The sequence below is a fragment of the Bombina bombina genome, chromosome 3 (assembly GCF_027579735.1).
Source record: "Bombina bombina isolate aBomBom1 chromosome 3, aBomBom1.pri, whole genome shotgun sequence".
NCBI classification, from domain to species: Eukaryota; Metazoa; Chordata; class Amphibia; order Anura; family Bombinatoridae; genus Bombina; species Bombina bombina.
The window spans coordinates 708,628,327-708,640,527 of NC_069501.1; the positions used below are offsets into that span (position 1 = coordinate 708,628,327).

The 12,201-nt window shown below is 41.1% G+C and overlaps 1 protein-coding gene across 1 annotated transcript in view; it reads right to left on the minus strand.

Moving 5' to 3' along the window:
* Positions 1 to 412: 412 nt before the first annotated feature.
* The window catches only part of LOC128652487 (galectin-9), a 64,027-nt gene continuing 52,238 nt past the window's right edge, over positions 413 to 12,201 (minus strand). The window contains exon 10 of the mRNA XM_053705424.1: positions 413 to 625. Within this exon, the coding sequence (XP_053561399.1) occupies positions 479 to 625 (147 nt within the window). The 3' untranslated portion in view covers positions 413 to 478. The remainder of the gene's footprint in view (positions 626 to 12,201) is intronic.

Genomic DNA, 12,201 nt, shown 5'->3' on the forward strand with positions numbered 1-12,201 from the left:
ATTTGAATAGAATTATTAGAAAAATTTGATTGGAATATTACATTTAAAGAGATCTTTGAGCCTTTATAACTTTTTTGTGCAATATTTTTTTAAAATAATTTTTATTAGATGCTGGTTATTATGAGTGTAAGTGTACTTTGTAATGTTTTTGTGAAGAATTTTGTGACACTTTTTTGTTCACAAAACAGTTGAGCACAGCTCTGAGGACGCGCTAAACGACGAGCGTTAAGTTGAATTGCGCTCAAGTGATTGCATCACTTTCAATTGTAATACCAGTGCAATTTAACCTGAGTGCAAACGATCGCGCAATACGTTTGCGCTCCACTCGTTATCTGGCCCAAAGAGTTTTTCAAGAGGGTTCAATTCTATGTTGGATTAGCCTATTTCTTTTAACAAGATCTGTATATTAATATGAATTTACATCTTGATTTTTTAATAAATGACCAAAATGAACATGTTAACAATGACAAAAGAAAGCCTAAAACTGAACATGTTGCAGGACAATATCTCCTTCGATTTGCAAAGTATCTATCTGCTGAAGATTATTCATACGGTGATGGAAGTCAAACATATGATGACCGTTCACCTTCACTTTGAAAGCATGGTGTTCACTGGTGATCTCAATCGTAAAAAAAAAAAAAAATGAATAATAAAAAAGGGATTGATATCATTTCGGAGGCAAACACAATTATTAATACATCAACATTAGTTCACTTTAGAAAGTGGATACGTCACACAATACTAATACCTTTTTGCGGTGCATTCTGGTTTTTAAAATTATGTATTTTGTGGTTTTCAGATGTAATTACTCCACAAACAATTGTCTACTTAATGTTTCCTGCTTTTTCAGATAAAGATATCAAGAGAACGAAGAAAAAATTGATACTAGGCATAAATTAGAAAGTTGCATGCTCTATATGAATCATTAAAGGGACAGTACACTGTAAAATTGTTTTTCCATAAATGTATTTTAAATTACTTGTTTAAACCAACTGCAGACTTTAAAATATTTGAGAAATTGCATTTTCGGGTTTAATTTGTGTATATGAAGTAGCTGGTTTTGTGCTTTGAAACCACAGCCTATTACAATGGGTTGAGCTTCAGGTAATATCAGATCTCATTATGTTATCACTTTCATGTACACAGACTTGCTTCCTTATCTTATATTTGTCTGGAACACCAAAGCTCAATACATAGAGAGAACAATGGAAAATTATAATTTTATTACTTAACTATCATGCCCCCACTGAGGGTTTAATCTCTTCTGCTGGCTGTGTTTACTTAGACTTGTCAATAGCATATACGCCAGTATCAAAACTTTCAGTATAGGTTGGGAAACCACAAGCTAAATCAGCTATTTCAAATGCTGAAATATGAGTAAAGGAGCTACTTGCAACCAATTTAATACACTCTAGCAGGTAAAAAGGGTCATTGGGAATAATTTAAAGGGGAGAAAGTTTTTGGGTGAACTGTCCCTTTAAAGAAAAAAAACATAATTTATGCTTACCTGATAAATTCCTTTCTCCTGTAGTGTGATCAGTCCACGGGTCATCATTACTTCTGGGATATTGCTCCTCCCCAACAGGAAGTGCAAGAGGATTCACCCAGCAGAGCTGCCATATAGCTCCTCCCCTCTACGTCACCTCCATTCATTCGACCAAGGACCAACGAGAAAGGAGAAGCCAAAGGGTGTAGTGGTGACTGGAGTATAATTTAAAAAATATTTACCTGCCGTAAAAAACAGGGCAGGCCGTGGACTGATCACACTACAGGAGAAAGGAATTTATCAGGTAAGCATAATTATGTTTTTCTCCTGTTACGTGTGATCAGTCCACGGGTCATCATACTTCTGGGATACCATACCAAAGCAAAAGTACACGGATGACGGGAGGGACAGGCAGGCTCTTTATACAGAAGGAACCACTGCTGAAGAACCTTTCTCCCAAAAATAGCCTCCGAAGAGAAGCAAAAGTGTCAAATTGTAAATTTGGAAAAAGTATGAAGCGAAGACCAAGTTGCAGCCTTGCAAATCTGTTCAGAGGCCTCATTCTTAAAGGCCCAAGTGGAAGCCACAGCTCTAGTGGAATGAGCTGTAATTCTTTCAGGAGGCTGCTGTCCAGCAGTCTCATAAGCTAAACGTATTATGCTACGAAGCCAAAAAGAGAGAGAGGTAGCAGAAGCTCTTTGACCTCTCCTCTGACCAGAGTAAGCGACAAACAGGGAAGACGTTTGTCGAAAATCTTTAGTTGCCTGTAAATTAAATTTTAGGGCACGAACTACATCCAGATTGTGCAGAAGTCGTTCCTTCCTTGAAGAAGGATTTGGGACACAAGATGGAACAACAATCTCTTGATTGATATTCCTGTTAGTGACTACCTTAGGTAAGAACCCAGGTTTAGTACGCAGAACTACCTTATCCGAGTGAAAAATCAAATAAGGAGAATCACAATGTAAGGGCTGATAACTCAGAGACTCTTCGAGCCGAGAAATAGCCATTAAAAATAGAACTTTCCAAGATAACAACTTATATCAATGGAATGAAGGGGTTCAAACGGAACGCCCTGTAAAACGTTAAGAACAAGGTTTAAACTCCATGGCGGAGCAACAGTTTTTAAACACAGGTTTAATCCTGGCCAAAGCCTGACAAAAAGCCTGAACGTCTGAACTTCTGACAGACGTTTGTGCAACAGAATGGACAGAGCCGAGATCTGTCCCTTTAAGGAACTAGCTGATAAACCCTTTTCTAAACCTGTCTTTGTAGAAAAGACAATATCCTAGGAATCCTAACCTTACTCCGATAGTAACCTTTGGATTCGCACCAATATAGGTATTTACGCCATATTTTATGGTAAATCTTTCTGGTAACAGGCTTCCTACCTGTATTAAGGTATCAATAACTGACTCAGAAAAACCCACGTTTGATAAAATCAAGCGTTCAATTTCCAAGCAGTCCAGCTTCAGAGAAGTTAGATTTTGATGTTTGAAAGGACCCTGTATCAGAAGGTCCTGTTTCAGAGGTAGAGACCAAGGTGGACAGGATGACATGTCCACCAGATCTGCATACCAAGTCCTGCGTGGCCATGCAGGCGCTATTAGAATCACTGATGCGCTCTCCTGTTTGATTCTGGCAATCAATCGAGGAAGCATCGGGGAAGGGGTGGAAACACATAAGCCATCCTGAAGGTCCAAGGTGGCTGCAAGGCATCTATCAGGACCGCTCCCATATCCCTGGATCTGGACCCGTAACGAGGAAGCTTGGCGTTCTGTCGAGACGCCATGAGATCTATCTCTTGGTTTGCCCCAATGGACGAAGTATTTGGGCAAAGACCTCCGGATGAAGTTCCCACTCCCCCAGATGAAAAGTCTGACGACTTAAAAAAATCCGCCTCCCAGTTCTCCACTCCCGGGATGTGGATTGCTGACAGGTGGCAAGAGTGAGACTCTGCCCAGCGAATTATCTTTGATACTTCCATCATTGGCTAGGGGAGCTTCTTGTCCCTCCCTGATGTTGATGTAGGCTACAGTCGTGATGTTGTCCGACTGAAACCTGATGAACCCCCGAGTTGTCAACTGGGGCCAAGCCAGAAGGGCATTGAGAACTGCTCTCAATTCCAGAATGTTTATTGGTAGGAGACTCTCCTCCTGATTCCATGTCCCTGAGCCTTCAGAGAATTCCTAACGGCGCCCCAACCTAGTAGGCTTGGCGTCTGTTGTTTACAATTGTCCAGTCTGGCCTGCTGAATGGCATCCCCCTGGACAGATGTTGCCGAGAAAGCCACCATAGAAGAGAATTTCTGGTCTCTTGATCCAGATTCAGAGAAGGGGACAAGTCTGAGTAATCCCCATTCCACTGACTTAGCATGCACAATTGCAGCGGTCTGAGGTGTAGGCGTGCAAAGGGTACTATGTTGATTGCCGCTACCATTAAGCCGATTACCTCCATGCATTGAGCCACTGACGGGTTGTTGAATGGAATGAAGGACACGGCATGCACTTTGAAGTTTTGTTAACCTGTCTTCTGTCAGGTAAATTTTCATTTCTACAGAATCTATAAGAGTCCCCAGGAAGGGAACTCTTGTGAGTGGAAAGAGAGAACTCTTCTTTTCGTTCACCTTCCATCCATGCGACCTTAGAAATGCCAGTACTAACTCTGTATGAGACTTGGCAGTTTGAATGCTTGAAGCTTGTATCAGAATGTCGTCTAGGTACGGAGCTACCGAAATTCCTCACGGTCTTAGTACCGCCAGAAGAGCACCCAGAACCTTTGGTGGAAGATTCTTGGAGCGTAGCCAATCCGAATGGAAGAGCTACAAACTGGTAATGCCTGTCTAGAAAGGCACACCTTAGATACCGTAATGATCTTTGTGGATCGGTATGTGAAGGTAAGCATCTTTTAAATCCACTGTGGTCATGTACTGACCCTTTTGGATCATGGGTAAAATTGTCCGAATAGTCTCCATTTTGAACGATGGGAACTCTTAGGAATTTGTTTAGGATCTTTAAATCCAGGATTGGCCTGAAAGTTCCCTCTTTTTTGGGAACCACAAACAGATTTGAGTAAAACCCTTGTCCCTGTTCCGACCGAGTGGAACTGGATGGATTACTCCCATTAATAAAGCTCTTGTACGCAGCGTAGAAACGCCTCTTTCTTTATTTGGGTTTGTTGACAACCTTGACAGATGAAATCTCTCTCTTGGGGGAGAGTATTTGAAGTCCAGAAGGTATCCCTGAGATAATATACTCTAGCGCCCAGGGATCCTGGACATCTCTTGCCAAGCCTGGGCGAAGAGAGAAAGTCTGCCCCCCACTAGATCCGTTCCCGTGATCGGGGGCCCTCAATTCATGCTGTTTTAGGGGCAGCAGCAGGTTTCCTGGCCTGCTTGCCCTTGTTCCAGGACTGGTTAGGTCTCCAGCCTTGTCTGTAGCGAGCAACAGATCCTTCTTGTTTGGAGCAGAGGAAGTTGATGCTGCTCCTGCTTTGAAATTCCGAAAGGAACGAAAATTAGATTGTCTAGCCTTAGGTTTGGCTCTGTCTTGAGGCAGGGCATGGCCTTTACCTCCTGTAATGTCAGCGATAATTTCTTTCAATCCGGGCCCGAATAAGGTCTGCCCTTTGAAAGGTATATTAAGTAATTTAGACTTATAAGTAACGTCAGCTGACCAGGATTTTAGGCCACAGTGCTCTGCGCGCCTGAATGGCGAATCCGGAATTCTTAGCCGTAAGCTTAGTTAAATGTACTACGGCATCTGAAATAAATGAGTTAGCTAACTTAAGGGCTTTAAGCTTGTGTGGTAATCTCATCTAATGGAGCTGATTCAAGTGTCTCTTCCAGAGACTCAAACCAAAATGCTGCTGCATGCCGTGACAGGGCGCAATGCATGCAAGGGGTTGCAATATAAAACCTTGTTGAACAAACAATTTTCTTAGAGGTAACCCTCTAACTTTTATCCATTGGATCTGAAAAGGCACAGCTATCCTCCACCGGATAGTGGTACGCTTAGCTAAAGTAGAAACTGCTCCCTCCACCTTAGGGACCGTTTGCCATAAGTCCCGTGTGGTGGTGTCTATTGGAAATATCTTTCTAAATATCGGAGGGGGTGAGAACGGCACACCGGGTCTATCCCACTCCTTAGTAACAATTTCAGTAAGTCTCTTAGGTATAGGAAAAACGTCAGTACTCGACGGTACCTGCTAAAGATATTTATCCAACCTACACATTTTCTCTGGTATTGCAACTGTGTTACAATCATTTAGAGCAGCTAACACCTCCCCTAGTAATACACGAGGTTTCCAGCTTAAATTTAAAATTTGAAATATCTGAATCCAATCTGTTTGGATCAGAACCGTCAGCCGCAGAATGAAGTTCTCTGTCCTCATGTTCTGCAAGTTGTGACGCAGTATCTGACATGGCCCTAACATTATCAGCGCACTCTGTTCTCATCCCAGAGTGATCACGCTTACCTCTTAGTTCTGGTAATTTAGCCAAAACTTCAGTCATAACAGTAGCCATATCCTGTAATGTGATTTGTAATGGCCTCCCAGATGTACTTCGGCGCCACAATAGTCACGCACCTCCCGAGCGGGAGATGCAGGTACTGACACGTGAGGCGAGTTAGTCGGCATAACTCTCCCCTCGTTGTTTGGTGAAATGTGTTCAATTTGTACAGATTGACTCTTATTTAAAGTAGCATCAATGCAGTTAGTACATAAATTTCTATTGGACTCCACTTTGGCATTAGCACATATAGCACAGATGTCTTCCTCTGAATCAGACATGTTTAACACACTAGCAAATAAACTAGCAACTTGGAAATACTTTTCAAGTAATTTATTATAATAGAAAACGTACTGTGCCTATAAGAAGCACAGAAAGAGTTATGACAGTTGAAAGTTAATAAACTGAAAGGTTATAGCATCAAATCTTGTAAAAAACACAATTTTAGCAAAGGCTTGTTCCCATTAGCAAAGGATAACTAACCCTGATAGCAGAAAAAAATAAGTTACAGAAATAAAAGTTTTTTTATCACAGTCAACTACAATTTCACAGCTCTGCTGTGAGTGATTACCTCCCTCAAAACAAGTTTTGAAGACCCCTGAGTTCTGTAGAGATGAACCGGATCATGCAGGAAGTACAGTGAGCTTCTGACTGAATTTTTGATGCGTAGCAAAAGCGCCAAAAACGGCCCCTCCCCCTCACACACAACAGTGAGAGAGATCAGTAAACTGTCATAAATTAAATAAAACAACTGCCAAGTGGAAAAAAATAGTGCCCAAAATATTTTATTCACCCAGTACCTCAGAAATGAAACGATTTTTACATGCCAGCAAAAAACGTTAAAATAAATTAAGTGTTATTAAAAAGCCTGTTGCTAGTCCCTGCAAATTAGGCTAAAGTCTTATGCACACAGTATAATTCCAGTGAAGTGCCATTCCCCAGAATACTGAAGTGTAAAATATACATACATGACAGCCTGATACCAGTTGCTGCTACTGCATTTAAGGCTGAGTTTACATTATATCGGTATGGCAGAATTTTCTCATCAATTCCATTGTCAGAAAATAATAAGCTGCTACATACCTCTTTGCAGATTAATCTGCCCGCTGTCCCCTGATCTGAAGTTTACCTCTCCTCAGATGGCCGAGAAACAGCAATATGATCTTAACTACGCCGGCTAAAATCATAGTAAAAACTCAGGTAGATTCTTCTCAAATTCTACCAGAGAAGGAATAACACACTCCGGTGCTATATAAAATAACAAACTTTTGATTGAAGGTATAAAACTAAGTATAATCACCATAGTCCTCTCACACATCCTATCTAGTCGTTGGGTGCAAGAGAATGACTGGAGGTGACGTAGAGGGGAGGAGCTATATGGCAGCTCTGCTGGGTGAATCCTCTTGCACTTCCTGTTGGGGAGGAGCAATATCCCAGAAGTAATGATGACCCGTGGACTGATCACACTTAACAGGAGAAATGGGGTTCAGAATCCCTTTAACCAAAATATTTATCCAGCCTCTCCAGTTACTGTGTTATTCTGGGCAACAAATTCACTAAAATGAATCACAAACCAAACTATACTGAAACAAAGTCCAGACAAGCAGGGAGTCCAGTCCAATACTGAGAAAATACAATTCGAATGAGGGACAATAGATCCCAGGAGTAGAAACACAGATGCACGGGTGAGCCGCTCTCTTCAATCACACAAGTTCGTCAAGGTATCATATAAACATCAGTCGGAAAAACACAAGAGAAGAGGCACTTCCTTGTGCGTATCGACTATAAACAAACAAGCAAATCACAGCAGGTATCGCTCAATCTTGATATACTCACAAAGGGAGCAGCACCCAGTTGTGCTATTAGAGGCAGACTGGAGTCTCACAGCGCTCAAGTTCGCTGGCACCTTGGTCTCGAAAATCCGGGTGTAGTAGGCTTTCAAGCTCAGGTAAGCTACAGTTTGGTGACCAGCCCCAGCTGGTCGGCAGTGGAAGGTGATCGTTAAAGATCAGGAAAAACGAAGGGATATGTATGAAATCACACTTTAATACAAGTAAAACAAATTTAAAACAATTTAGCTCTCATAAGTGCATCAGTGTGGTATGCTAGGCGTTTCTCTGTCCACTGACCGTTTCATCAGGCAAAAAAAAAAAAAAATATCACTTTGTTAGCTACTTAAATCTATCTAGGCCAATCAGTTAGTAGAGACTTTTGTACGTCATAGGTGGCAACTATGTTGCCAATTAGTTATTAAATCAACTAAAATCCTATTTGTAAATAGAGATACACTGTGTTATCACTCATAGCACTTACATACTTATTTCCAAACTGAGGTACAATATGTCAATAACCCTTATTTCTTAACTTAGAGTTGTACTAGCTACAAAAATATAATTAGCAATTTTTGACAACTCACAGCTCATTGTTACAAAAAATGGGTCTGATGCAAATCATATTTACAATGGGACTGACGTGCTGTGAAAAATGCACTGAAAAGTTCCCACCCCTTATAGGTAAACATTGGCCGGACCCTATTCTTAAAAAGGCTCTCAATTTTAGATTTAGAAGAGCACCTAAATTAGCACCTAGCAAGGTCCTTCTATCTAAACAAATCTTTAATACTAACATCTCTAAGAATAACAATTCCTCTACTAATGGAGCATTTAAATGTAACCATCCCAGATGCCTCATGTGTAAATCCATTTCACATAAAGCAGATTCCATCACATCAACAGGACAACATTTCAAAATATCGGGACACATGCCATGTAACAATAGTTTTGCTATTTATGTGCTAACCTGCAAATGTGAGGCCCAATATTTGGGGCACACCACAAGAAAAATAAGAAAAAAAGGTGGAGTGAACATTTGAAGAACATAAAAAAACTATTTACTCAAACATAGTGTCTTCAGACACCATGTTCACCACCATGGCACTAAATTACCCCATTGGAAATTATTCCCCCCAAAATTGGCACTAATGGAATCTCTCATTTGAGCCAAAGGGAAACATATTGGATTTATAAATACAGGTCTTTGTTTCCCCTCTGGTCTCAACGAGAATATTAATATGGCCGGTTTTTAATAAATATTTCCAGTTTCTTTATAGCCACTTCCCCCCCCCCTTTTTCACTTATAGCCATTTATTTTGACTTATATAATGTATAATTATTATCACATATTAATCCACCATTTTGAAAGTAGCCATTTTTGGACTCTAGCCACTTATTTATATCAAACAGTATTTTACGTTTTATTATATTAGACCACTTTATTTGGCAATATGTATCCTATTGTCAGTCACACATCACATATACTATAAGAGAGAGTTATATCTCTCACTATATTTAGAGTTCATACACATTTCCTGTAAAGATTGCACAAAGCTGTCCACTATATCCCATAGTAGCTACACAAGTCACCTGTGTTTACATTTAGATCTGAGGATCTGTGTTTTTTTTCAGATAAGAAAAAAACGAAATTTATGCTTACCTGATAAATTATTTATTTCTTGAAACGATGAGTCCACAGATAAGCAGGAGGCGGCAAAGAGCACCACAGCAAAGCTGTTAAATATCACCTCCCTTCCCTCCAACCCCAGTCATTCGACCAAAGTAAAAGGAGAGAAAAGAAGCAACAAGGTGCAGAGGTGCCTGAGGTTTATAACATGACAAAAACCTGTCTTAAAAAACAGGGCGGGCCGTGGACTCACCGTGTCAAGAAATACATTTATCAGGTAAGCTTAAATTTTGTTTTCTTTCTAATGACACGGTGAGTCCACGGATCATCTAATTACTATTTGGAATCAATATCCAAGCTAGAAGACACAGATGATAAGGGAGGGACAAGACAGGAACCGAAACAGAAGGCATCACTGCTTGAAGAACCTTTCTCGCAAAAGAAGCCTCAGCCGAGGCAAAAGTATAAAATTTATAGAATTTAAAAAAAGTGTGAAGAAAGGACCAAGTTCATGTTTGAATGCCCAGGAAGAGGAAACAGCCCTCGTAGAATGAGCTGTGACCCTCTCAGGAGGCTGCTGTCCAGCAGTTTCATAGGCCAAGTGAACGATACTCTTCAGCCACAAGGAAAGAGAAGTAGCCGTAGCTTTCTGCCCCTTACGTTTCCCAGAGAAAACCACAAACAGAGCAGAAGACTGGCAAAAATCCTTAGTCACCTGTAAATAGAATTTTAACACACGCACCACGTCTAGGTTGTGCAGCAGACGTTCCCTTATGAGAAGTTGGGGTTAGGACATAAATAAGGAACAAGATTAATGTGCCTATCAGAAACCAATTTAGAGAGAGAAACCCTAACTTAGTACGCAAAACTACCTTATCCAAATGAAAAACATAATTTATGCTTACCTGATAAATTCCTTTCTTCTGTTGTGTGATCAGTCCACGGGTCATCATTACTTCTGGGATATAACTCCTCCCCAACAGGAAATGCAAGAGGATTCACCCAGCAGAGCTGCATATAGCTCCTCCCCTCTACGTCAGTCCCAGTCATTCGACCAAGAATCAACGAGAAAGGAGTAACCAAGGGTGAAGTGGTGACTGGAGTATAATTTAAAAGATATTTACCTGCCTTAAAACAGGGCGGGCCGTGGACTGATCACACAACAGAAGAAAGGAATTTATCAGGTAAGCATAAATTATGTTTTCTTCTGTTATGTGTGATCAGTCCACGGGTCATCATTACTTCTGGGATACCAATACCAAAGCAAAAGTACACGGATGACGGGAGGGATAGGCAGGCTCATTATACAGAAGGAACCACTGCCTGAAGAACCTTTCTCCCAAAAATAGCCTCCGAAGAAGCAAAAGTGTCAAATTTGTAAAATTTGGAAAAAGTATGAAGCGAAGACCAAGTTGCAGCCTTGCAAATCTGTTCAACAGAGGCCTCATTCTTAAAGGCCCAAGTGGAAAGCCACAGCTCTAGTTGAGTGAGCTGTAATTCTTTCAGGAGGCTGCTGTCCAGCAGTCTCATAGGGCTAAACGTATTATGCTACGAAGCCAAAAAGAGAGAGAGGTAGCAGAAGCTTTTTGACCTCTCCTCTGTCCAGAATAAACGACAAACAGGGAAGAAGTTTGGCGAAAATCTTTAGTTGCCTGCAAGTAGAACTTGAGGGCACGAACTACATCCAGATTGTGTAGAAGACGTTCCTTCTTTGAAGAAGGATTTGGACACAAGGATGGAACAACAATCTCTTGATTGATAATCCTGTTAGTGACTACCTTAGGTAAGAACCCAGGTTTAGTACGCAGAACTACCTTGTCTGAGTGAAAAATCAGATAAGGAGAATCACAATGTAAGGCTGATAAACTCAGAGACTCTTCGAGCCGAGGAAATAGCCATTAAAAACAGAACTTTCCAAGATAAACAATTTTATATCAATGGAATGAAGGGGTTCAAACGGAACACCCTGTAAAACGTTAAGAACTAAGTTTAAACTCCATGGCGGAGCAACAGCTTTAAAACACAGGCTTGATCCTAGCTAAAGCCTGACAAAAGGCCTGGACGTCTGGATTTTCTGACAGACGCCTGTGTAACAAGATGGACAGAGCTGAAATCTGTCCCTTTAATGAACTAGCTGATAAACCCTTTTCTAAACCTCTTGTAGAAAGGACAATATCCTAGCGATCCTAACCTTACTCCAGGAGTAACCTTTGGATTCGCACCAGTATAGGTATTTACGCCATATTTTATGGTAAATCCTTCTGGTAACAGGCTTCCTAGCCTGTATCAGGGTATCAATAACCGACTCAGAAAAACCACGTTTTGATAAAATCAAGCGTTCAATTTCCAAGCAGTCAGCTTCAGAGAAGTTAGATTTTGATGTTTGAATGGACCCTGTATCAGAAGGTCCTGTCTTAGAGGTAGAGACCAAGGCGGACAGGATGACATGTCCACTAGATCTGCATACCAAGTCCTGCGTGGCCATGCAGGCGCTATTAGAATCACTGATGCTCTCTCCTGTTTGATTTTGGCAATCAATCGAGGAAGCAGCGGGAAGGGTGGAAACACAAAAGCCATCCCGAAGTTCCAAGGTGCTGTCAAAGCATCTATCAGAACCGCTCCCGGATCCCTGGATCTGGACCCGTAGAGAGGAAGTTTGGCGTTCTGGCGAGACGCCATGAGATCTATCTCTGGTTTGCCCCAACGTCGAAGTATTTGGGCAAAGACCTCCGGATGAAGTTCCCAC